The sequence below is a fragment of the Hylobates moloch genome, unplaced genomic scaffold (genome assembly GCF_009828535.3).
Source record: "Hylobates moloch isolate HMO894 unplaced genomic scaffold, HMol_V3 SCAFFOLD_3, whole genome shotgun sequence".
Taxonomy (NCBI): Eukaryota; Metazoa; Chordata; class Mammalia; order Primates; family Hylobatidae; genus Hylobates; species Hylobates moloch.
Window position 1 is genome coordinate 30,129,035 of NW_026652278.1, and position 24,163 is coordinate 30,153,197.

Genomic DNA, 24,163 nt, shown 5'->3' on the forward strand with positions numbered 1-24,163 from the left:
GGGTCTCCTTCGGTAGCTTCTGCCCAGCGGGGGTCAAATACGTGGGGTGCTCTTGAAACTGTCATGGGGGGCAGGTCTAGGTCAGATCTCCCCAATGCCTCCACACCCCCACGTGGCCCTCCCAACTGGTCCCATTGGTGTGGAGCACGGCCGGGGCCGGGTCGGGGCCGAGGGCGGAGGGCCAGCACGGCCCAGTGACGGTGAGCAGCGGGTCGGTGGGACGCGCAGCAGCTGCAGAACAGGCACCTCAACTTCCTCTCGGCTCCTCTCCTCTCGCGCCGCCCTCGGGGCCCGCCCTCCTCTGCCTGGTGGCGCCAGGAGGCTGTTTTTCCACTCACTGGCGCGCAGACTCCATCCCACTGTTTTCTTCTCTCTTTTCTGGAGTTAGATTAGTCTGAAGCCGCCACCAGCCCCAGGCCCCCGTGCAGAAGAAAAGCGGGAGGGAACGGCTGAGGCTGCCGCTGCCCTGCACCGCCCTCCTGGAGGCCACTTGGAGAGTCCTGCCCCGAGGAGGCCATGGCCACAAGTGCCCACAGCTGGCCCCAGGTAAGGAAGGCGCCCTCCCTGGGGTGTGCCAGGTGTCAGCGGAGCATGGTGGGGCCGGTCCCACGCTGCCCAGAGGGAGAGAGGCCCCTAGCTGAGGTTCCCCCCACCCGGTTGAGCAGGGAGCAGTCCTGCCCCTCCCCGAGCCGCCGGTCTCCTGTCGTCACTGATGTTGGAGGAGGTCCCACGGGGGGTCTGGATGTGACCCATCCTTGGCCTGGGGGCAGTGGTCTCAGAAGATGGCCTGGCCCATCCTCTGCTCACCACCCAACCTGTGCAGGTATCTTGTACCCCACTTCGAGCCAGTTTATGAACCCAGGGCCTCCACAGGGAGCTAATTAGGAGCCTAGAAGCCAAGAAGGGAAAAGGATGGGGCAGAGGGGGCCGACTTTAACCCATTCATCCCCAGCAGTGATGCAAACTGCCTTTCCCAGGAAGTTAGGCTGGAAGCTCCAGGCTGTGAAGTGGGGGAAGAATCAGCCTCCAACTCCTCCTCCTCCTCCCCCTCCTCCTCCCCCTCCTCCACCTCCCCCTCCTCCTCCCCCTCCTCCTCCCCTTCCTCCTCCCCCTCCTCCTCCTCCCCCTCCCCCTCCTCCTCCCCCTCCTCCTCTTCCTCCCCCTCCTCCTCCTCCTCTTCCTCCTCCTCCTCTTTCTCCTGGTCCTCCTCCTCCAGCTTCTCCTTTTCTTGGAGTCCACATGGCCACATGGCTCTGCCTGAGCCCATCTGGCAGCCTTCCTTGGCGGGGACGGAAGGGGTGATCTAGAAGGGGTGATCCCTCCATGAAGCATGGAAGGGAACAGGGCCAGGTCCCTCTGTGTCTGGCGCTCACCCCATCCCTCCACTCCCTGGCTTCCTCTGGCCTGGGGACTTTTGTTTTTCACCCTCCAGATGGGGAGGACATGGGGCCACACCCTGGCCTGTCTCTCAGGCTTGTGTGGGTGGAGGCTGGGAAGGGAGTTGAGCTAAACTTCGCTGTTGCCCGAGGCCGTGGCCACTTCCCGGCAGGTTGCCAGTGTCGCTGCAGCCCAGACCAAGGCAGAATAATCTCCGGATGAGCTGGTGGCACCTCTGAGCCTTTGCTCTCACCAGGGCTTCCTGTTGCTGGCAGGCGGGGTGGAGCGGGGCTGCTGGGAGGCTGCTGGATAGGAGAGGGGTCACGGCTGCGGAAGAGGAGGTTCTTCGGGACACTCGTGGATGGATACGGCAAGGTCAGTAGGAGTCAGAAAAAAAGAGGGTTCACTTAGTGCAGAATCACCCTTGTCCACTTCCCAAGTCTCCTTAGGTTGTGGTTAGAGGTCCGGCTGTGGCACCTCTGTATTTCTTTGGCCTCAGCAAGGCACTTGATCCTCTTCAGGTCTCAGTTCCCTGATCTTTGCAGGCAGGAGAATCGTCGCCACCCCAAAGACAAGACAGGGTGAGAGAGATGGAGAGTTTCACACAGAGCACAATCAGGCATCTTTTATTCTTTTCTTTCCCTCCAACATCCCTAGGAAAGAGCAAGGGTCAGGATGATTTATCCTCTTTTCACTGATGAGGAAACTGAGGCCCAGAGAACAGTCATGAAGTGTGATCAGACCCTGAGGTCTCCAAAAAGATAAGGTCCTTGCGAACTCCAGGGATTCTGGCGTCTTGTTGTGCCCACCCCAGCCCACACGGCAGGATCCTGTCCAAGTCCCTTATCCACCCGGACACTCACTCTAGCCTTTACACCCTCAAGGCTGAGGCCCTAAGGACACGCCCTGGATCCAGGGAGTCCTTGGCCCCTCTGCTAATGTGCACCACCTGGACTCCCAGAGGGAAAGCTGGTCAGCGCCCCACATGAACTAGCACCATGGGCCACCCCCAAGCCCTACCCCAGGAGAAGCTCATGGTGGCAAAAAGAACCTAAGCATTTGAGGCAGGTCACCCAAGCTTGAATCCCACTCGTCCTCAGGAAGCCTTCGCTTTCCCTAGTGCACGGCGGGCACACAGCTCGACGTGGGACTGTGAGGATGGGAAATGAGGGGTGCCATGCGCCCTGGAGGAACTCAGTGAACAGTGGCAACTGTCACTTCCCTGGGGCCCTGCAGTCCTTCCTTTCTCCCCAGCCTGTCCCAACTAGCATCTTCCTCAACTCCTGGTTTTCAGAGGGAAACACTTATCGGTCATCTGCTCCACAGGAAACACCAGGCCAACCACAGCTGGGGATAAAATAGCACAACCACACCCTGCCGTCCAGCGTCTCCCAGCCTGTGCCCCTTCCTAGTACCACCAGCAACCATCAATCCCGTCTCCTCCTGCCTCCTCTCCTGCAATCCACCCCGCCACAACTGTCGCCATGGCAGCCCTGATCGCAGAGAACTTCCGCTTCCTGTCACTCTTCTTCAAGAGCAAGGATGTGATGATTTTCAACGGCCTGGTGGCACTGGGCACGGTGGGCAGCCAGGAGCTGTTCTCTGTGGTGGCCTTTCACTGCCCCTGCTCACCAGCCCGGAACTACCTGTACGGGCTGGCGGCCATCGGCGTGCCCGCCCTGGTGCTCTTCATCATTGGCATCATCCTCAACAACCACACCTGGAACCTCGTGGCCGAGTGCCAGCACCGGAGGACCAAGAACTGCTCCGCCGCCCCCACCTTCCTCCTTCTAAGCTCCATCCTGGGCCGTGCGGCTGTGGCCCCCGTCACCTGGTCTGTCATCTCCCTGCTGCGTGGTGAGGCTTATGTCTGTGCTCTCAGTGAGTTCGTGGACCCTTCCTCACTCACGGCCAGGGAAGAGCACTTCCCATCAGCCCACGCCACCGAAATCCTGGCCAGGTTTCCCTGCAAGGAGAACCCTGACAACCTGTCAGACTTCCGGGAGGAGGTCAGCCGCAGGCTCAGGTATGAGTCCCAGGTAAGGAGCTGTGCAAAGGGAAGCTCCTCTTCCCTAGTGGTGGCTGGTGGGAGGTCCGGGGATGGCCTAGTGCTAAAACTGGGGTTGGTCCTCAGGGGCTGAGGTCTGTGGGAAAGCACTAGCGTTAGGTATCAGGGCTGGTTAACTGGTGCATGGTGGGGCAAGGGCCAATTCCAGACACAAACAAGATAGAGTTTTATCAATTTTTTTTTTTTTTTTTTACTGTAAGTCTCACTTGTATATGACCAAATTAGTTTTAAACATTAAAGGAACATTCTTCTGGCTCAGTCTGGGCAATTCCAATCACAGATAAGCCCCTTACCCCAGCCAGATTGAGCATGGGCCCTTGACAGTGGAGTGTGGCTGGCTCTGGGGATGAACACATTCCTATCCCAGGAAGGGCCCAGCCAAGCACTGAGTCAGCCTCAAGTGTTATTGACCTAAGGGGAGTCCCTTGGGTCAGGATGGAGTGTTGAGTCTGGAAGATGCAGTTGGCGTCCTGAGCCTTAGCTGGGCTCTGAAGGAGAGGAGGTTGGTCAAGGGACAGAGGGCAAGGGAAGAGAACTGGGAAGTAGCAGAAAATCTCAGCTGCAAGTGTTAACTTAGAGAAGCAGGGGGTGAGGGAGAGATAGGAAGGAGAACAGGTTTTCTTTTTTCTTTTGAGATGGAGTCTCACTCTTGTTGCCAGGCTGGAGTGCAGTGGCACGATCTTGGCTCACCGCAACCTCCGCCTCCTGGGTTCAAGCAATTCTCCTGCCTCAGCCTCCCGAGTAGCTGGGATTACAGGCACGCAGCCACCACACCCAGCTAATTTTTGTATTTTTAGTAGAGATGGGGTTTCGCCATGTTGGCCAGGCTGGTCTCAAACTCCTGACCTCAAGGGAGCACAGGTTTTCTAAAAGGTTTCTTCTCTGGGTAAATAAGAAATGTAAACAGAGGCTGGGCGCAGTGGCTCACACCTGTAATCTCAGCACTTTGGGAGGCCAAGGCGGGTGGATCACTGGAGGTCAGGAGTTGGAGACCAGCCTGGCCAATATGGTGAAACCCTTTCTCTACTAAAAATACAAAATTAGCCAGGCGTGGTGGCGGGCACCTGTTATCTCAGCTACTTGGGAGGCCGAGGCAGAATTGCTTGAACCCGGAAGGTGGAGGTTGCAGTGAGCCAAGATCACGCCACTGTACTCCAGCCTGGGCGACAGAGCAAGACTCCATCTCAAAAAGAAAAAAAAAAAAGAAAAAGAAACGTAAATAGAGAAAAGGCTGGAGACAGCACCAGAGCTGGAAGATGGTAGACAAAGAAATGATACTTATTTGATGCTGATCAAATGCCCCCAGATCTCTGTACAGGAGCAAGTGGTGAAACAAGGATGACCTTGCCTGTCCTTACCCTCCAAGCATTTCAGACAAGCACGTGTGTCCTCCAAACAAGGCAGATGGTGATGAGAGGAACCAGGCCACGGGAGATTTAGGGAAGGCACAAGTGCTCCCAGAAGGGCCTTTGAAGGTTTCCCAGAGGTGGCATCTGAGCTGAGCCTGGCAGGTTGAGCTGGGTTTTGATGGCCTGAGATGATGGCAGGGGAAGGAGGTGCTCTTAAGGTTGCAGGGGTGGCAGCAAAAAACACAGGCAAGTAGAGTGTGAGTTAAAGGGGGTAAGGAAGCGATGGAATCACAGCCACAAGGGCCTGCTTCTCTTACACAAGTGGAACTTGCTCCTTTTCCATTCGCTCCGGGGGGTAAGGCTCAGGCAGTTCCTCGCCCCTCCTGAACTGTGCCCATTCTCTGGCCAGCTCTTTGGGTGGCTGCTCATCGGCGTGGTGGCCATCCTGGTGTTCCTGACCAAGTGCCTCAAGCATTACTGCTCGCCACTCAGCTACCGCCAGGAGGCCTACTGGGCACAGTACCGTGCCAATGAGGACCAGCTGTTCCAGCGCACGGCCGAGGTGCACTCTCGGGTGCTCGCTGCCAACAATGTGCGCCGCTTCTTTGGCTTTGTGGCGCTCAACAAGGATGATGAGGAACTCGTTGCCAACTTCCCAGTGGAAGGCACGCAGCCACGGCCACAGTGGAATGCCATCACCGGTGTCTACTTGTACCGTGAGAATCAGGGCCTCCCACTCTACAGCCGCCTGCACAAGTGGGCCCAGGGTCTGGCAGGCAACGGTGCAGCCCCTGACAACGTGGAGATGGCCCTGCTCGCCTCCTAAGGAGCTGCTTCCCATGCTCTTTGTAAATGGCACTACTTGGTCCCAAACTGAACCCCACTGCTTGCTCACATCCATATCAGAAGAGGATTTTTTAAAAACTGCATCTTCTTGGCCAGGGGAAAGGACCACAAGGCAATCTGGGGTGTGGAGAGACCCAGTAGACAATGGAAGCCCCAGCCAGCAGGACCAGGTGACAGTGAAGCTCACCAGTGGGCTCCTTTATGGTACTCTATGCAGTTAACATGTGTCTAGCTGCATAGGGACACCCAGCGCAGCAGTGCACCACTGGGAAGCGGCCTCCAGGGCAGCCTCTGGCCTTATTTTATATATTTAAATTTTTGATAAAGTTTTTCTTACTAAAAGGACTAGCCTGGTGTCTGCGTGATTGAATGGGCATGCCACAGCAGGCTGGTGGTCATAGGGCCAGGCCCAAATCCTATGCCCTGTGTTAGGGAAGGGGACAGGACTAAAATGGCCCACAGGGGTGGCAGGGAGGGTACAGGGAGTGCCAGGGGTTCAACCCAGGGGAAGGCTCTGGGGCTGATGATCTCTTTGCAGTTGGGTTCTATTATCTGATTTGGTGTGGGGAACAGATGAAGCCGGGCCTTTCTCAGAAGGCAACAGTCTGAAATTTCACGAGTCAGATGATTCTGTGCTCAGTGGGCAGGCCAGAACTAGCTCTTGTAACCTAGTGCTCACGTCCAAGAAGCAGGCCAGCCCCAGCTTCTCCTTCCTCCCATCCCTGCCCGCCACCCGCCCCACCTCTAGAACCTTTGGATGCTCTCCCTTGGCCCTGTCCGGCTTCCTGGCATATGACTCAGTCATTTCCCATGGAAAAGCTCTCAGGACACTTAAAGCTCTGCCAGAGAAAACTTTTAATTCCCTCATGACCAAGCCAAAAAAGAACTGGCTTCAACAACTAGCTGGGTCTGTGCTGGCCTCCAAGACCTTGAATAGCCCAGATATGGAGAGGTTAGGTAATGTGGCCATAGTGGGCGTGGGATGAGACATCATCAGTTCACGCCAACACCCGTGGCTTTCCTCAGCAGCCCAGGTTTCTCCATTTTCCCCTCTGGGCTCTGAATTTGTCCTCCTATCCCAGATTCATAGCCTCCCCTAAGGCCAGAAGGTACCAGTGAGGCTGAGGCTGAAGGAACGCCCAGAGACTCCAAGATCAGAGGGGAGGGCCCACTCCCTGGAGCCTACTGACCCCCTCCGGCTGGACTGACAGCCTGCCAGGGACAAAGCAGGACCCTGACCACAAGACCCTTGGGAGTAGCCCCTACACCCTTGCTCCCCAGGGAACTCCCCTGGAAGAGGGACCCTCAGCATTTCTGGGAGTCCAGGGGCCTGCTGCCCACAATCCCCAAGTAGGGGAAAAAGATAACAAGTTGGTACTGAAAATAAAGCAAGCGAAGAGGAATTTAAAAAATCTCAAATTCCTTTTCATCCTGACAGGATTCCCCCATTCTCTATTTAAATGCAGAAAAAGCAGCATTTAAATAGAGTCCTGAGGTAACAGTTTTCCAAGTGCCCAGGGCACTCGAGGTGGGGCCGGGCTGGCCCATTGTTGACAGTGTCCCACAGAGCCAGCCTGCCACTAGTCCTCTAGCACTGAGCTCTTGGCCTCCACATACTCCAGGGCCTTGGCCTTGACTGCCTGCACATCCTTCTCAGTGCCATGCTGCTTCTCGTAGTCCAGGTAGCGCTTGAAGAAGAACTTCATTCTCTTGGGGGCCAAGCTCAGATGAATGACCCGCTCAAAGATGTCCCTGTTGAGGAAAAGCAGAGTGACGTTTGCCTCTCAGTCCCAGGCCACATGCTTCCTGCCTAGCACTCACCCTCTTGCTCTCAGCCCTGGAACCAGGACCCTCTCCCATCCAGGACTCCCACTTCTACCATTATCTTTATTAATCCATGACGAACTCACATGATGCCCTGGGAAGAGGCACTACCACCCTCATCTTCCAGATGAGCAGATGGACACCCAGAGATGGTAAGGGACTTCCCTGCCTAAAGCCACACAGTGATCAGGACAAAGCTACTGGGATGGGGGACACAACAGTGAGAAACATACATAGTGAGCTTTTCTATGAGAAAAGCTCAGCTCACTGAAGGGCTTGAGTGAAGCACCTGTTCTTTTTGGACCTCAGTCTACTCATCTCTAAACCCTCCCTGTCTTGTGGAGATGCTGGGGTCAAAAGCAAGAGAATGCCTGTGAAAGTGGTCTACAATGAGAGCCAGGAACAGTGTTAATTATGAGAGAAACTCGGGTCTCTTGACGAGGCTACCTCCTTTCAGACACAGACCAGATGCTGGCCTTTGAGGCCGAAAGAGAAGTTGAAGAAGTGAATGTCCCTGGGCCTGGGGCATCACCTCAAACTGGTTTTCTAGATCAAGTAAGAGGACTGGGATGCTGAAAGCTGCTGTGGGACCAGTGCTTACCACACCCTCCCCTGAGGAACTCGGCCTTGGCCAGCTGCCCCACTCACCGGACGTCCTTCTGGCTGCCGTGCTTGATGGTCATGTCGATATAGACCGACCAGACATCTGTGCGCTTTGGGTAGGTGCTCAGCGTGTTCTCAAAAATGGCTTTAGCCCGCTCTGCGTCCCCCAGCTGAAACTCAAGCTGGGCAAACTTGGCAATGACATCCACATCTGCAGGGAGAGGACGGCTCAGAGACCCAACAAGCAGACAGCCCCCTCACTACAACACAGTGTTCCGCAGGGTCGGCGTGCGCCTGACTCCCTGCTCTTGGGTCCCAAGACCCAGGTTGTGACAAGAGGGACAAAGACCCAAAAGGAAGGTAGGGTGGGTTTGGGGCCAAATACACAAATGGGCACTGCAGACACACCACTCTCTGGGCACAGAAGAGGTGGGGGATCCCAGGGGCAACAGAACTAGTGCTAACTGCGTTTTGCTCCTCCATCTTTTGGAGCCTGGCATTTGAAATGTAACATGCACTGTTAGGCTCAGGGGCACAGAATCGACAGGCAGCAAGAGGAAAGCCCTCACAAGGCTCTCCTGACTTCAAGGAAGCAATGCCATGGCCATTCCCTACTCCCCGATTCTGGAGTGCTCATGGGCTCAGGAGCTGGGAATGAGCACTCACGCTCCTTGCTAGGCAAGCACTCCAGGGCTCGCTGCAGCACGCGGTGACTGGCCCCAGCCTGGCTCCTCCGCAGAAGGAAGGCGCCGTATTTGATCCACACAGCTTTCTCCTGCCGGAAACGCTTCAGCATCCGGTTGTAGAGTTCACCAGCTTCCTGTGGGAAAAGACAAGGCGCGCTGAGGAGAGTGTGATACTACAGAGGGCACAAGACAGACAAGCAGCAACACTCACAAGAAGCTAGACCTGGGGTCCCAGATGCCAAATCACTCTCAGGGCCTAATGCTAGAGACCTGAGAGGAGTGGGAGGGAGGCTCACAGAAGGGCACAGTGGACAGGCACAATACGATGGAGGGGATTCCTGCTGATCCGCACCCACAGGAGAGCAGTCCTAGCCTAGGAGAACATGAGAATGACAAGGGGGAGTAGGAGAGCCGCCAGAGCGGATACTGGGCCGGGACGTCCCCTTCTGTCTGTGATGCCCTGCCAGCAGCCCAAGGCAGACACACCAGTGGTCCACTGCCCCTTCACTTCCAAAGCCACTCCTTCCCTCACCTTGACCCCACAGGCCTGAAGAAGAGATGAGGGAAATGACTTCTCTTACTTGGAATCTGGGGAAGTTGGGGCCCTGATGTTGGGTGGCAAGCTCACAGCAGGACTGGATCCAGAACCCCAGGGGCTCTTCCCTGAGACTGTGGCCCTGGGACTCCCAGGAGTTTGTCTGTGGCCCAACCTCCTACCTGGAATTTCTCTGACTTGGTGTAGATGTCAGCCAGGTGCAGAAAGACTTTGAGAGGCTCATTGTACTGCACGGCTCGCTCAAAGACCTTGGTCAGGGACTCCTGAGAGCCGTACATGTTCTCCAGGTTCAGCAGAGCCACCCACACATTCAGCTTCTCCTGCTCCTCTCTGGAGGGAGAGCAGTCAGCACATGAGCTCCACATGAGACCAGTGAGCCTCCCGCCCCATCCAGACAGACTCAGGAACCATCTCCCCCTCCCAGGCTCTATCTGTGTCCTCAGATCCCACCCCAAATGCAGACCCAAAGAGACTGTGTCCCCACAGCTCCCACAGCATTAGGAACCCCTGCCCCAACCCCAATGGCTGGGTCTGAGGCTCTCCTGGATTCTGCCTCCATTCCTAGAAAGGATGCCCACCAGATCCCAAACGGGCCTGAGGTTTGGGCTGGACGCAGAGTCCTGGGTCTGATTCTCTCTTCAAGCTAAGAGGATGAAGCAAAGGACTGCCTTCCCTCTTCATTAGGCCTCAAAAACTCTCTCTCTGTTTGGAAAACCACCACAGGGATTTCGCTCAGGTATGTAGTGAGTTCTTTTCTTACTCAAACTGGTTCCCTCGTATAAGTGTACAGACTCTTGTGAAGGTTACCCTTAGCAGTTTCAGGGAAGAGGACTATAAAATATAAATGAGTAGATCTATTTCACAGATGGCCACACCTATGGCAGAAAGCCTGGGGACCCATGGGCCCCTGGTGGCAGCCACCCAAAATGCTGCCGGCCTGCCTAGGAGGAGCTACCCCAGAGGTTGAGAAACCTCCCAGCCCAGAACATGCGGAGACACAGTGCTCCCTGGGGCAAAGCTGAGACCTGAAGGAGATGGTCTTAAGGGCCCTCTCAGCCACGGCACGGGCCTTCTCGATCTCCGTGGCCTGCAGGTGGAAAGCCATGTACTGCAGCCACAGAATGGAGCTGTTGGGAGAACTCAGCACCAGTCGGTCAAAATCATCCGCAGACTCTGGCTGCCGCCCAGGATCCATCAGCGCCTCCTCAATGCGGGACAGTTCCTTCTCTGCCTTCTGCTTCTCCAATTCCCTTTCTTTCTTGCTTTTCTTTTTCTGCTATGGAAGGCAGAAACACAGTGAGTCATCTGCTCCTTAAGGCCTAGGGGAGGTCTGTGGTGGAAGCCACAAGTTGGCTGGGCAGCCCAGGGCTCTATATATACACCCTGGCCTGGGACTGGCCGCTGCCCCCTCCCCCACTCACCCAGGAAGACACCCAGTCCAGGAACAGAGCACAAGAGACTGACACCAAGGGGTCCCTGCAAAAAGGACATGCCCTGCAAAATACAGCACCGTGGCTTGGTGTGGCTTCTCATCCTCCTCGCTGTCTGAGCTCTCTGCTAGAGGTGGCAAGGCCGGGGTCAGAGAGTCTAGTCGCGCATTCCAAGCGAAGCCTGAAGATAGCTGTAGCCGGGGCGCTTCTGCTGGCTTGGTTTGCTTCTCCTGGAGGAACACAGAGGTGCTAAAGAAAGCACCTGGCTCGGGCTGCTCCCTGTTCCCCCGCCCCAGCCCACCTGGGGGAGCATGGACTCCCACCAAGCCCAGAGACCCCTCCTCTCCTCTCCTCCTAAGCCATGCCAGGCCCCAGCCCACTGAGGAAACTTTATAGCAGTGACATAAAAGTTTTCTTTGTAAATACATTTATTTAGGTAACAAAATTTTCACATACACACATGCATATGCATACCAGTATATAAAATAACCACAGAGGCCAGGCGTGGTGGCTCACGCCTGTAACCCCAACACTTTAAGAAGCTGAGGCAGGCCAATCATTTAAAGTCAGGAGTTTGAGACCAGCCCGGCCAACATGGCGAAACCCCCTCTCTACTAAAAATACAAAAATTAGCCAGGCATGGTGGTGCATACTTGCAGTCTCAGCTACTCGGGAGGCTGAGTCATGAGAATTGCTTGAACCCGGGAGGCACAGGTTGCAGTGAGCCAAGATCACGCCACTGCACTCCAGCCTGGGTGACAGAGCGAGACTCTGTCTCAAAATAATAAAAATAAAAATAACAGTAGAGCTGGGACAGAGATATGACAATAATTCTGAGGGTGGCAGGGAGGAACTGCCCGGACGGGTATAAGCCGTCCCATACCCAGTCCTCTCAGCCCAGGTATTACTATTCTCATCTTTTGGAGGATGCAGGCTCAGAACGGCTCAGCCTCCTCTTTATCTGCCCAGCCTCCTAATTTAATTCAGTTCCACCCAATAAATATTCCTTAGAATTTATTTTATGTAGCCTGCTCTGGGTAAAAAGGGTCCCTTGTCCTCAAGAAGCTGATGGTCAATGGAGGCAACTGACAGCCCCTGCTTTCGTATTTTACAGGAAATGAAGTAAAAGAGGATGAGGCAGAGGATGGCCCAGCTCTTCCCTCGCCTGGAGCAGCCTTCCCCTCCCTGCGACGTCACCCTCACCTTGGGCAGCACATTCGTCTCTTCTGCCTCCTCTTTTCCCTCCCGATAGTACACGTCCACAAGGCTGTCATCCTCCTCTGATGAGCCGGCTTTCTTTGGCTTCTTGCTCACTCTTTCCTGAGAGGCCAGGTGGGAGAATGCCTAGGAGCATCCTCCTGCAGCCCCAGGCGACACCTTCCCTCGGCCCCACCGGGCGCCCTGTCCCCACGCCCTCGCGGCTGTCCCTCCAGGAGGAGGGTAGGCAGCCGCAGCCCTCCGCGGGACCTCACCTGCTCACTCCCAGACTCCCAGCGCTCCCGCCTGCCCCGCTTCTGCGCCTGTGGCTTCTGCGGCTGTTGCTTCTCCTTGCTGGGCAGCTCCACCTCCTCCTGCCCCTTCTGGTTCTTCTTCTCATTCCTTTTCTGATTTTTCTTTTCCCCTTTTTGGTCTCTCTCCTCAGCCTCTGTTTTCCTCTCCTCTTGCTTTGGAAGTGGCCCTTCCAGGGAAGCAGAAAGCACGTCCGGCTTCCCAGTGTCTCCGGGGAGGAAAGACAGCTCTACCAGGTTCTTCTGGTGGTTAAGGCTATGACAGAGCAAGACAAGGGGAGGTGAAGACATCATAAAAAGCAGAGGGCACCGCAGGCAGCCCAGGCCTTCTTCCTCCTGATCGGCCCACGATTCTGGGCCCCGCCCCATCTGCCTTGGGAATCCACTCAATATTCTCAAGAATGATTTGCACAATTTTTCATGCTTAGTAGAAAAATACAGGGGGTAGATGTGGTGCCCCCTCCACCATCCCCAACAACAGGGGCTATGCAGAGATGAGTTACCACCTGTTTTCACAGGCACTGGGGGAGAAGGTTCCAAACAAAGGCCTTTTATTCATCTGAACACCACTACGCAAGCCATTATGTTTACAGTTCACCCTGAAATCTCCTCCCAGGGCTCCTAGAGAAAGGGGTTTGGTTCACATCACAGAGAGAGAGAGAACGGGAAGGCACCTACCGTAGGACCCTGGCTGTGAGCAGCTTCCCTTCGGGGAGGTGTTTGTTATAAAGGGCTTTCTTGGACGGGCTGTGCTGGGAGACATGGGAGTACCGAGCCAAACCCACAACGGAGGGGCCAAGGCTGAAAGGAGAGAGGCAAGAATCCTGTGGTCACAAATGCAACAACAGAATTCCAACCAGGCCTCGGGACTTCACTGTCACAGGGACTCAAGTTGTGACGAGGGTTTGTGACAGACATAAGTTCCTGGCATTCAGCAGGATGAAGTGGGCTTTGTAAACTTGAAATCATCATCAAGCATAATGAAGATATGATTGAGGGTATTTTTTACTCCACATCATGGCATCGCAATATATAAATCACAAACCGCTAGGCGAAAGTGCAGAAACAGCATGGCAGGGAAGGCTGCAGTATCAGGTGCTTGTGAACATGAGGTGATTTCACAGAACGAACACTTACAAATCATGATCAAACACTAAAACAGAACGTCCACATTTATGTATTTTTTAATTTAAATTTAATTTTTTTAGACACAGGGTATCACTGCCTCCCAGGCTGGAGGGCAGTGGCACAATCATAGCTTACTGTAACCTTGAATTTCTGGGCTCAAGCAGTCCTCCCGCCTCAGCCTTCCAAGTAGCTGGGACTACAGGCTCATGCTACCACACCTGGTTAATTTTTAATTTTTTTTTTGGAGACATGGGGGGTCTTGCTTTGTTGCCCAGGCTGGTCTTGAACTCCTGGCCTTCAAAGCAATTCTCTCATCTCGGCCTCTCAAAGCGCTAGGATTCCAGGCGTGAGCCACCACGCCCAGCCCCAGATTTATTTAGAACAGAAATTACAAATGCCATATTCTTTGTCCAAAACACCAAATAACTAATAACTCAACACTTGTTTTAAAAGTATTAGAAAACTTGGAATTTTAAAAACGAGTGGGGACTCATAAACTCTCCTCCCTTCATATTCCCATCGAAGAAGTTGACCGAGGAACACAGCGGACCCCAGAGCAACAGGCTCAAGGAAGGCACTTGGGTCCGGGTGCAGAGCCCCACTCACTCACCGAAAGAACACACCATGTGGCTGGATGGACCCTACGTAGCCCCTCAGAAGCTGCCCTTCCTTAATGTCCTGGATGGAGTTAATCTCTGGATCTTCTACTTTGCTTTTCGTCTCCGGGTTTGTTCTAAAGGAATAAAAGGCTTACATGCACACCTTTAACCTCCACTGTCCATGTCACCCCCAATACACCTGCAACCATCATACTTAGTAAATAAGAATATGACTCTGGACCTGTCAGCAGGATATAACCTTTAGAGCCCAACTCTACTCTCTCCTAACATCTTGCCAGGCCAGAAGCAGGTGCCTGAGGCCTAGCTATGTAGAAATTGGGAGAGGCGGACCAAGCCAGAGAGGTCAAACCTAAAGCCTTGGTCTCATTAACATTGATGTCTAACCATTGAGCAAGCTGACCTCAAGCCAACTCCACACATGGCACGCTCACCCCTACAATGGAACCCTGGAGGCTAAAGCATCTCCCCTCACCAGGACTACCATCTGCAACTTTGGACACCCATATCTGGATATCTGACCCTTTCCCTGGAAAACAAGAGCCTGAGCAGACAGGATTCTTGCAGCAATCTGAACAGCCTCAGCTCTTCTGGGTAAAAGAGGTTCAGGATAAAAAGTGATGAGCAGAGAAGGTGGGAAGCCCAAAATTCTGTGTCAGATACACGTAGCCTCCGCTCAATCCTGAGTGAGTCTTCCTCCTTTCTTGTTCCAACAACACAGAAACCCACCTGGATGATCGCAGCGACAAAGTCAATACGTTGTCTGCAGTGGACAGGATGTAACACCTGAATGAAGGCAAAAGAGAAGGAAACGCTCAATTTTCAGCATCTGTGAACAGCAAAGGGTCTCAGCTTCCTCTCCTCCAGGCTGACCAATAGGCACGAGTGAGGAGACAGGAGACTCTGAGTCATGTTTCTTCATTCTGTTGAAAACCTGCTGAGGGACTCTGGACAAGTCACATCACCTCTGTGGGCTTCAGTTTACTAGTCTATTAAATAGAAATAACACTACTGGGCTGGGCGCGGTGGCTCACGCCTGTAATCCCAGCACTTTGGGAGACTGAGGTGGGCGGACCACGAGGTCAGGAAATTGGGACCATCCTGGCTAACACGGTGAAACCCCATCTCTACTAAAAATACAAAAAAAATAGCCGGGCGTGGTGGCGGGCACCTGTAGTCCCAGCTACTTGGGAGGCTGTGGCAGGAGAATGGCGTGAACCCAGGAGGTGGAGGTTGCAGTGAGCTGAGATCACGCCACTGCACTCCAGCCTGGGTGACAGAGCAAGACTCCATCTCAAAAAAAAAAAAAAAAAGAAAGAAAAAAGAAACAACACTACCTACTCTTCTTACCTAACAAGAGTGTTGGGGCCAAGTATAGTGGCTCACATCTGTAATCTCAACACTTTGGGAGGCCAAGGCAGGAGAACTGCTTGAAGCCAGGAGCTCTGCTTGAAGCCAGGAGCTCAAGACCAGTCTGGGTAGCAACGCGAGACCCTGTCTCTACAAAAAAATTTTTTTAAAAAGCCAGGTGTGGTGGCACACACCTGTAGTCCAAGCTACTTGGGAGGCTGAGGACAGAGGATTGTTTGAGCCCAAGAATTTGAGGTTGCAGTGAGCTGCGATCACACCACTGCCCTCTAGCCTGGGCAACTAAGTAAGACCCTGAGAAAGAAAGAAAGGGGAGGGAGGGAGGGAAGAAGAAAAGAAAGTCTCACAGAGGCATACGGTATGTCCTTAAAAGAAGAACCAGCTCTGTGTTAGATCCTGAGAACGTTTGATCTCAGCAGAGAGACACGCTAACCCCAGGAGATCATGCCCAAGGGATCAGCTAGGTACTACCGCAGACACACAAGAGCATTCGGAGGAGGCGGGTCAGCACTTCCAGGAGGACAGCAGGGTTGCATCTCTAAACATTTCATCTAAAATGGCAGTTAGTAGTCCAAAACCATAATATGCAGAATCTTAGAGGTAGAAAGGATCTCAGCAAAAATCCAGTCCAAAATTTTCCCACGACAGATGTCTGCCTTTGATAACGTGGCATCACAGCTGTCAGAGCTGGGCAGAACCTCAAGGAACCGTCTACCTTTAGGCAAGTAATTTATCGTAGGTTTGGCCAAAATAAAACACATTTAAAACCACAACCTCATTATCTAAGCCTCAAGAGAAACCAGAGATGATCCTGGTTGTCTCTACGACTCCTTCTTTGTCTTCTCCCAGACCCTGGGCATGTTTGTGCCATGCAGTGGTTGAGTGGTTGAGAATTTAGGCAGGTAGGTGCTGGTGGCTGGGACAGCTGAGACAGGAGAGGGCAGTTACTATTTTCTAGTCTCTGCCTCCAAGGGCATCTACTCTACTGTCAGCTGACTACTGGATGCAGCTGAAATCTGTCTCCTCAAGTTTAGTTTATTCAGGCTATTAAAACAGTCTTAAAACTCAAATTGGCAGGGTGCGGGAGCTCACTTTGAGAGGCCAAGGCAGGTGGATCACTTGAGCCCAGGAGCTTGAGACCAGCCTGGTCAACATGGTGAAACCCTGTCTCTACTAAAAACAGAAAAATTAACCAGGCATGGTGACACAACGCCTGTAATCCCAGGTACTTGGATGGCTGAGGCACGATAATCGCTTGAACCCAGGAGGCAGAGGTTGCAGTGAGCCAAGATTGTGCCACTGCACTCCAGCCTGGGCAACAGAGCAAGACTCTGTCTCAAAACAAAACAAAACAGAGCCAAGATTGTGCCACTGCACTCCAGCCTGGGCAACAGAGCAAGACTCTGTCTCAAAAAAAAAAAAAAAAAGTAAAGAAAAAAACAAGACACCAATTTTTGCTGAACCAATGGCTAAGATACAAATTTAAAATACCCAGTGCCAATAGTGGTGTGAGAAATGGACAGTCGTATTTACTGTTAATGGGGACATAAATTAGCACAGTCATTTTGGAGGGTATGTAACCCATCAATTTCACTTCTAGGAATTTATTTACCAAACATACCTGCATTAGTATCCAAATATATGCAAAAGGGCCAGGCACCGTGGCTCACGCCTGTAATCCCACCACTTTGGGAGGCCGGGGTGGGCAGATCACCTGAGGTCAGGAGTTCGAGACCAACCTGACTGACATGGCGAAACCTAGTCCCTACTAAAAGTACAAAAATTAGCCAGGCGTCGTGGCGCACACCTATAATTCTAGCTACTCGGGAGGCTGAGGCAGGAGAATTGCTTGAACTTGGGAGAAGGAGACTGCTGTGAGCTGAGATTGTGCCACTGCACTCCAGCCTGTGCACTGCACTCCAGCCAGACTCTGCCTCAGTTAAAAAAAGGCTGTGTCTCGCGCCACTGCATTCCAGACTCTGTCTCACACCACTGCACTCCAGCGAGACTGTCTCAATTAAAAAAAAAAAACCCCAAATATATATACAAAGATACTTCAACATTATTGTCTATCAAAAAAAAAGTACTGTCTATCAATAGAGAATTGGTTACATAAATTTCAATTTAAAAAAACCCAGAATATGGCCAGGCGCGGTGGCTCACGCTTGTAATCCCAGCACTTTGGGAGGCCGAGGCGGGCAGATCACGTGGTCAGGAGATCGAGACCATCCTGGCTAACACGGTGAAATCCCGTCTCTACTAAAAATACAAGAAATTAGCAGGGCATGGTGGCGGGTGCCTGTAGTCCCAGCTACTCGGGAGGCTGAGGCAGGAGAATGGCTTGAACCCGGGAGGCAGAGCTTGCAATGAGCCGAGATCGCGCCACTGCTCTCCAGCTGGGGTGACAGAGTGAGACTCCGTCTCAAAAAATAAATAAATAAATAAATAAAATAAGGTAAAAGGACAAAATAGATTTTGATATATTAGCATGGAAAAGGAAAAAAATCCATGAGAAACTGCTATGAGAAAAAAACAGTGTATCAAATGATATTCTATTATTTATATAAAGAAAAACTATATATATGCATTAACGTCTAGAAAGACAGACGTCAAAGTACATAATGGCAAAAAGTGGTAGAGAAACAGAGAGGTTACAGAAATTTTCATTTTCTATTTCATACACCTGTTTTTTTCTGATAAAAAGTCATGTATTACTACAACTTTTTTTTTAAATACACCAATTCCACAGACAGGTGAAAAGAGGAAGAACACTTCGCTTACCTGACAACCTTCTGGGGGACGAAGTCTTCCAGGGGCGTCTCAGAGTAGGAGTCACTCATGTGAAATATACTGGCTGTTCCTATCTTCCCAAAGGGGAAGGAGACGGTCAGCCCCTCATTGGGAGTCACCTTCACCACTCGGCCCATGGCCACTTCCCCTTCCTCAAGCTTATGAGGACCTGGTGGAAGAATCAATCTGATTCAGGGAAGAGGAAATGAGCTAAGGGAGGAGCGGGAATGCCAGCCACACACAGGCTGGGGAAGGTAGAGACTGCCCAGACTTGGGGTATCCGGGCTGAGTGATCCAGAACCATCTAGACTGAGATCACCCTGCCATGTAGCCAAGAACCCCAGGGCCAAGTGGTGGACAACTCTTTCCCAGGGACTCAAGAAAAACACCTGTGTAAGTAAAGGTAACTCAGAGGGTGGCAGAATAACTGGGCCAGAGCAAAGCCCAAGAGAAAAACTGTTCCAAGAAGGTCCCACACCAGGCTTTCTGAGGATTCCAATACTGAAGGGGTCCTCCAACTTGAGCAACAGCTGAAAACCCATGCCACCCCTTCCCGCCACTTCCCTTCCCCAACCAGGCACTGTTTCATTCCCACACCTATGAGGGACAGACATAAGAAGGCCTTGGAGGAATCTGGGCCAACAACGGTGGCCCTCAGGGCCTGGCCAACCCGGAACTTCTTATCTGGATGCTTCAGAACCTGGAAGGATAAGAAAACTCCTGTGATGCTTGAAGAAAGGCTGTCATTTATCCAAAACCATAGCATTTAAGTCTCCAAAGCAAGTATCTCCCAAACCAACCCTTAAATAAATAACAAGGTTCCTCAAATCCACTGTAAACCCACACACCAGACACTGAGCCAAGCTTAGGGAGCTTGGGTCCCCTCTCCAGAGATCTCAAGCACACTGACCTTGAAGCTCAGAGAAGTGAGCAATAAGGGAATTCTCCCCCGGATGTCTGGGGCAATCTCCACCTCAAGCCATTTCTTCACCACATTGTACTGAGGGAAGAAAAGGAACTAGAGTAGGGCAAATACAAATACAAGGTTTCCCGCCATTAAAACTTTCCTAAAACCACCAGGTGGAAAGGGCCCCAGTACACTTTTCCAAGAGACAGGAATCCACCCCTCCATCCCACTGCCCTTGCCCAACCTCCACTTCTCACCAGCTTCCCTCAGACTCCAGCTCAGAGCCTTTACCAGCCTAGCAGAATGTGCATCTTCCCAGGGTCTCAGCTGACCAGGAGGCAAAAGAGACTCCAGAGATGTCCTCAAACTGGAGACCAATCCCACAGACCTCTGTAGCCTCCTCCAAGCTCAGCTGTGCCCAGCGATTGTTAACCATCTCCAGAGGCCAATTTTTAATTTCTAAACCAATTTGGATTTGGATCCTTCACTGTTTATGCAGTGTCTTGCCCTAAATACGCACTCCAATTTTCTCTTTTGAGACAGAGTCTCGCTCTGTCTCCTAGGCTGGAGTGTGTGGCGGCAATCTCGGCTCACTGCAATCTCCACCTCCCGGGTTCCAGTGATTCTCCTGCCTCAGCCTCCGGGGTAGCTGAGATTACAGGCGCGTGCCCCAGGCCCGGCTAATTTTTTGTATTTTTAGTAGAGATGGGGTTTCACCATATTGGCCAGGCTGGTCTCGAACTCCTGACCTGCAGGGATCCACCCACCTCGGCCTCCCAAAGTGCTTGGATTACAGGTGTGAACCACCAAGCCTGGCCATAAATACGTACTCCAATTTTCAAGTCAACTTAACAAATCATTTATCAAGCAGCTACTATGCACATGGCATCATAATGATAAATAAAAGCCAGGGCCTGCCTTCAAGGAGATTACAGCCTACAAGCAGCAAGTCAACTCAGTGTGCAAATAACTACAACAGCAAGCAACATGTAGGAAGTACAACATGCTATAGGAGCTAGTAATGAGGGAAGGTTATCTGTGCCGAACCTTGATGGGCAGTAGGCAACTGGAATAGAAGGTACTCCAGATGTAGAAACCAGCACGAATAAAGACAGGAAGGGAAAAAGACAGAGAAGCTTTTCAGAATGACTGCCACACAAGGTGCACGGAAGGTCAGATTATGAAGAGCCTTATCTGCCACGCTAAGGCATCTGGGGTGTATGAATGTCTATAGACAACAGGTAACTGAAGGGATCAAGCATCAGTGACGATCATGCTCAAAGATGCTCATTGAAGAGGAATCTGGCAACAATGGAGAGGTGTTATTCTTCAAGGTCAAACCCAATCCAGCTGCCTCTTCTATATGTTTCAACCAGTACAGGCTGCTTTCTTTCCTTTTTGAACTCCTGTTCCAGTTGGGGTTGGAACACATAATCTGGCACCCAATTTCATGTGTTTTACAGTGCACCTGAACTTCATGAAAAGCATGAATCTAAAATCCAAATTATATACATTTATATTCTAAATCTTGCCCTATATTTTACCTTTCATTTCTACAATTAACCTATCAACACTGAATTATGAGCTGCTTGCTAATTGTGTGTAAGCCATATTTTAGCTCCCTAATTAGACCAGAAGTTCTCTAGTGGCAGAGGCCATGTACTGTCTCCCACAAACCCAGCATGGTAGCACAGACTCAAATGCCTTTCTCTGCTAATGGCTTTTCTCTCCAATGTCATGACCTTTTTTCTGAAAGAAGAATGACATCTCATTGCTGAGTGGCAAAACTACTTACCTTCTTTAAGAAGCAAGTAACAGTCTGGCCGGCCTGATACTGTTTAATCTTCTCCATGGGGCTAACAGAGTGAGTGTTAAGAGCAGTGTGGCCATCCTCCAGCTCACTGTTTGCAGAAAGGAAATGTAAACAGTAAACCCACCTCTGAATAAGACTTCGAGTTTGAAACCATCTCTCCCAAGTGGCCACGGATTGACTGTACGGGAATCCCCTACTCATACCCACCCTCCAAGGCCTTGTTTCTCTCCTCAAAGGGGAATGTCCACAATACTGGCCCGAGGCTAATCTTTTCCATTTCATTCATCTACTTATGAACAAGCTGCTTTTAAAGCAGGTAGCCCACATTAGCCTTTATAAACTCAGGAAACAAAATTGTTTTACTTCTTTCATAATACTTTGGCTGTTGCTTTAGTTTGCAAAACTGCATTCAAAAATTCTCTCTCACTGAATTTGACAACTGTGTGAGTTCAGCAGGGGAAATATTAAGCCCATTTTATGCTATTGAACCAGGAGTTAAAGTCGGGGCTTCTGACTCAAAATCCAGGGCTCTCTGCCCTATGCTACCCTTCCATTAGCATTTTCTTGATTTTTTTTTAATAAAATGAGCATTCATTTATTCAAGTAATTTTTTTTTTCTTTTTTTTTGAGATAGAGTCTTGCTTTGTCACCCAGGCTGGAGTGCAGTGGCACAATCTCGGGTCACTGCAACTTCCACCCCCCAGGTTCAAGTGATTCTCATGTCTCAGCCTCCCAAGTAACTGAGATTACAGGCACCCGCCACCACACCCAGAAAATTTCTTTGTATTTTTAGTAGAGACAAGGTTTCACCATGTTGGCCAGGCTGGTCTCGAACTCCTGACCTCAAGTGATCCACTGGCCTTGGCCTCCCAAAGTGCAGACTATGGATGTCGGCCATAGCATTCAGCCTTTGATTTTCTTTTTTCTTCTCAGAAAAGCCACAAAGGGATGTAGCCTGAAAGTTATCAGTCCACAATCACCTCAAAGGAATCACAGAACTGCCACCCCTACTTACCAACTCAAATAATTTATAAGCCCAAATGAACTAAACTGGTACAAGTAATGTTAGTAAATTTGTAAAATACAATAGCAAGTGCTCCCAAATGTAGAAAATGGGAACTTTCCTATCTAGTAAAGTAAGAATTGCCCCAGCACTTTGGGAGGCCAAGGCGGGTGGATCACCTAAGGTCAGGAGTTTGAGAACAGGCTGGCCAACATGATGAAACCCCGTCTCTACTAAAAATACAAAAAAATTAGCTGGGTGTGGTGGTGGGCGCCTGTAATCCCAGCTACTCAGGAGGCTGAGGTAGGAGAACCGCTTGAACCCCGGAGGTAGAGATTGCAGTCAGCTGAGATTGTGCCATTGCACTCTAGCCTGGGCAATAAGAGCAAAACTCCATCTCAAAAAAAAAAAAAAAAAGGAGAGAAAGGACTTGAATAGACATTTCTCCAAAGAAGATAGAAGATATACCAGTGGCCAACAAGTAAATGAAAAGATGCTCAACATCACCAATTATCACAAAAAGCAAATTAAAGGGACAATGAGATATCACCTTACACCCGTTAGGATGGCCACTATTAAAAAAAAAAAAAAAAAAAAAAACAGAAAATAACGAGTGTTGGCGAGGATGTAGAGAAACAGAAACCTTTGTGCACAGTTGATGAGAATGTAAAATGGTACAGCAATTATGGAAAACAATATGGCAAAATATTAAAAACAATTACCATACAATCCACTGATCCCACTTGTAGGTATATACTCAAAAGAACTGAAATCAGGATCACAAAGAGGTATTTGCACACTCATGTTTTCAATGCAGCACTATTCACAATAGCCAAGAGGCACCCGCAACCTAAATGTCCGTTGACCAATGAGTGGATAAACAAAATGTGGCATATACCTACAATGCAATATTATTCAGCCTTGAAAAGACTGGATATGCCAGACACAGTGGCTCACGCCTGTAATCCCAGCACTTTGGGAGGCCAAGGCAGGCAGATTGCCTGAGCTCAGAAGTTTGAGACCAGCCTGGGCAACAAGGCAAAACCCAGTCTTTACAAAAAAAAAATACAAAAATTAGCTAGGCATGTTGGTGCATGCCTGTAGCCCTAGCTACTCGGGGGGCTGAGGGAGGGGGATCACTTGAGCCCAGAAGGTCAAGGCTGTAGTCAGCCATGATCACGCCACTGCACTTCAGCCTGGGTGACAGAGCAAGATCCTGTCTCTAAAAAAAGAAAAAAGAAAAGACAGGACATTCTGACACATGCTGCAAAATGGATAAACCTTGAAGACATTACACTAAGTGAAATAAGCCCATCACAAAAGGACGCATACTGTTTGTGTTCCATTTATATGAGTGAGGTACCTAGAATAGTCAAATTCACTGAGACGGAAGGGGAAATGGTGGTTGCCAGGGGCGGAAGAGAGGGAGAAGCAGAGTTGCTGTTCAATAGGTATAGTTTCAGTCACGCAAGACGAAAAACTAGAGATTTGCTGTACAACATGCATTTAGTTAACAATGCATGTTGTTTCAGGTAATGTATACCTGAAAATTGTTGAGGGTAAATGTATGTGTTATAGTAATTTAAAAAATTACTGTAATTTTTTTAAATGAGAGATGAGGACAGATACATATAAAAGGAAGACCATGTGAAGACATGGGGAGAAGATGGCCATCTGTAAGCCAGGGAGAGAGGCCTTAGAAGAAACAAAACCTGTCAACACCTTGATCTCAGACTTCTAGCCTCCAAAATTGTGAGAAAAGAAATTTCTGTTATTTAAACCAAACCAAACCAAACCAAACCCACCATATATGCGGATATGCGTTATCCTTTGTTCTTTTCCCGAAGTGATTTGAAACTTCCTCTCCAAAAAGAGCAACCCCCCAAAAAAGAAGGGTTGTCAGTACTGAATGGGGACCTATGAGAAAACTCACTGGCTAACAGGAATGCCAGAGACACCTTTTAAGACACCTGAATGGCCTTTCCTCTTTCCTCTCAGCCCTCCAGAGGAGTAACCACGTAAGATGAAGCTTAACCTTGAGTGCCCCTCAACACCTCTGAACTCAGCTCTAGGACAGACAGCATTCTCTTTGTGAACAAGATCCCCATATGAAATGAGGAATAAAAATACAGCTACAATTCCTCCGTTAAGTCAAAACTGTCAGTTAAATGTTTTTCATCCTGACTTCAAAATATTTATTTTAAAACATAAGCATGAGAAATATCACTGTTTCTCAAGAGCCTTGAGATTACAACAAGTCACAGTACAACAAAGGTCCATGGAGGAAGTG

General features: G+C 50.8%; 2 protein-coding genes across 6 annotated transcripts in view; one reads left to right on the forward strand and one right to left on the reverse strand.

Moving 5' to 3' along the window:
• Nucleotides 1–292: 292 nt before the first annotated feature.
• On the forward strand, nucleotides 293–5,998 carry CALHM2 (calcium homeostasis modulator family member 2). 3 transcript variants are annotated; one of them, XM_032178632.2, is made up of 4 exons: nucleotides 293–546; nucleotides 1,634–1,752; nucleotides 2,704–3,416; nucleotides 5,204–5,998. In XM_032178632.2, the coding sequence occupies exons 3-4, from the start codon at nucleotides 2,862–2,864 to the stop codon at nucleotides 5,618–5,620; spliced, it is 972 nt and encodes a 323-aa protein (XP_032034523.1). In that variant the 5' UTR covers nucleotides 293–546; nucleotides 1,634–1,752; nucleotides 2,704–2,861; the 3' UTR covers nucleotides 5,621–5,998. The 3 variants fall into 3 exon arrangements, with proteins under 3 accessions (XP_032034523.1, XP_032034534.1, XP_058292032.1); XM_032178643.2 differs by lacking the exon at nucleotides 1,634–1,752; XM_058436049.1 differs by lacking the exons at nucleotides 293–546; nucleotides 1,634–1,752 and adding an exon at nucleotides 2,079–2,143.
• A 480-nt stretch (nucleotides 5,999–6,478) lies between these two features.
• Nucleotides 6,479–24,163, reverse strand: part of PDCD11 (programmed cell death 11) — a 51,591-nt gene continuing 33,906 nt past the window's right edge. The window contains exons 22-36 of one of the 3 annotated variants that reach the window (XM_032178616.2): nucleotides 20,853–20,958; nucleotides 19,061–19,150; nucleotides 18,748–18,850; nucleotides 18,142–18,319; nucleotides 14,722–14,778; nucleotides 13,986–14,108; nucleotides 12,926–13,048; nucleotides 12,212–12,503; nucleotides 11,943–12,059; nucleotides 10,820–10,969; nucleotides 10,335–10,582; nucleotides 9,471–9,639; nucleotides 8,734–8,887; nucleotides 8,113–8,278; nucleotides 6,479–7,392 (exon numbers count right to left, since the gene is read on the reverse strand). In XM_032178616.2, coding sequence (XP_032034507.1) covers nucleotides 7,221–7,392; nucleotides 8,113–8,278; nucleotides 8,734–8,887; nucleotides 9,471–9,639; nucleotides 10,335–10,582; nucleotides 10,820–10,969; nucleotides 11,943–12,059; nucleotides 12,212–12,503; nucleotides 12,926–13,048; nucleotides 13,986–14,108; nucleotides 14,722–14,778; nucleotides 18,142–18,319; nucleotides 18,748–18,850; nucleotides 19,061–19,150; nucleotides 20,853–20,958 — 2,248 coding nt within the window. In that variant the 3' untranslated portion in view covers nucleotides 6,479–7,220. Of the gene's footprint in view, nucleotides 7,393–8,112; nucleotides 8,279–8,733; nucleotides 8,888–9,470; nucleotides 9,640–10,334; nucleotides 10,586–10,819; nucleotides 10,970–11,942; nucleotides 12,060–12,211; nucleotides 12,504–12,925; nucleotides 13,049–13,985; nucleotides 14,109–14,721; nucleotides 14,779–18,141; nucleotides 18,320–18,747; nucleotides 18,851–19,060; nucleotides 19,151–20,852; nucleotides 20,959–24,163 lie in introns of all 3 variants that reach the window. The other 2 variants (XM_032178608.2, XM_058436048.1) reach the window with 2 other exon arrangements.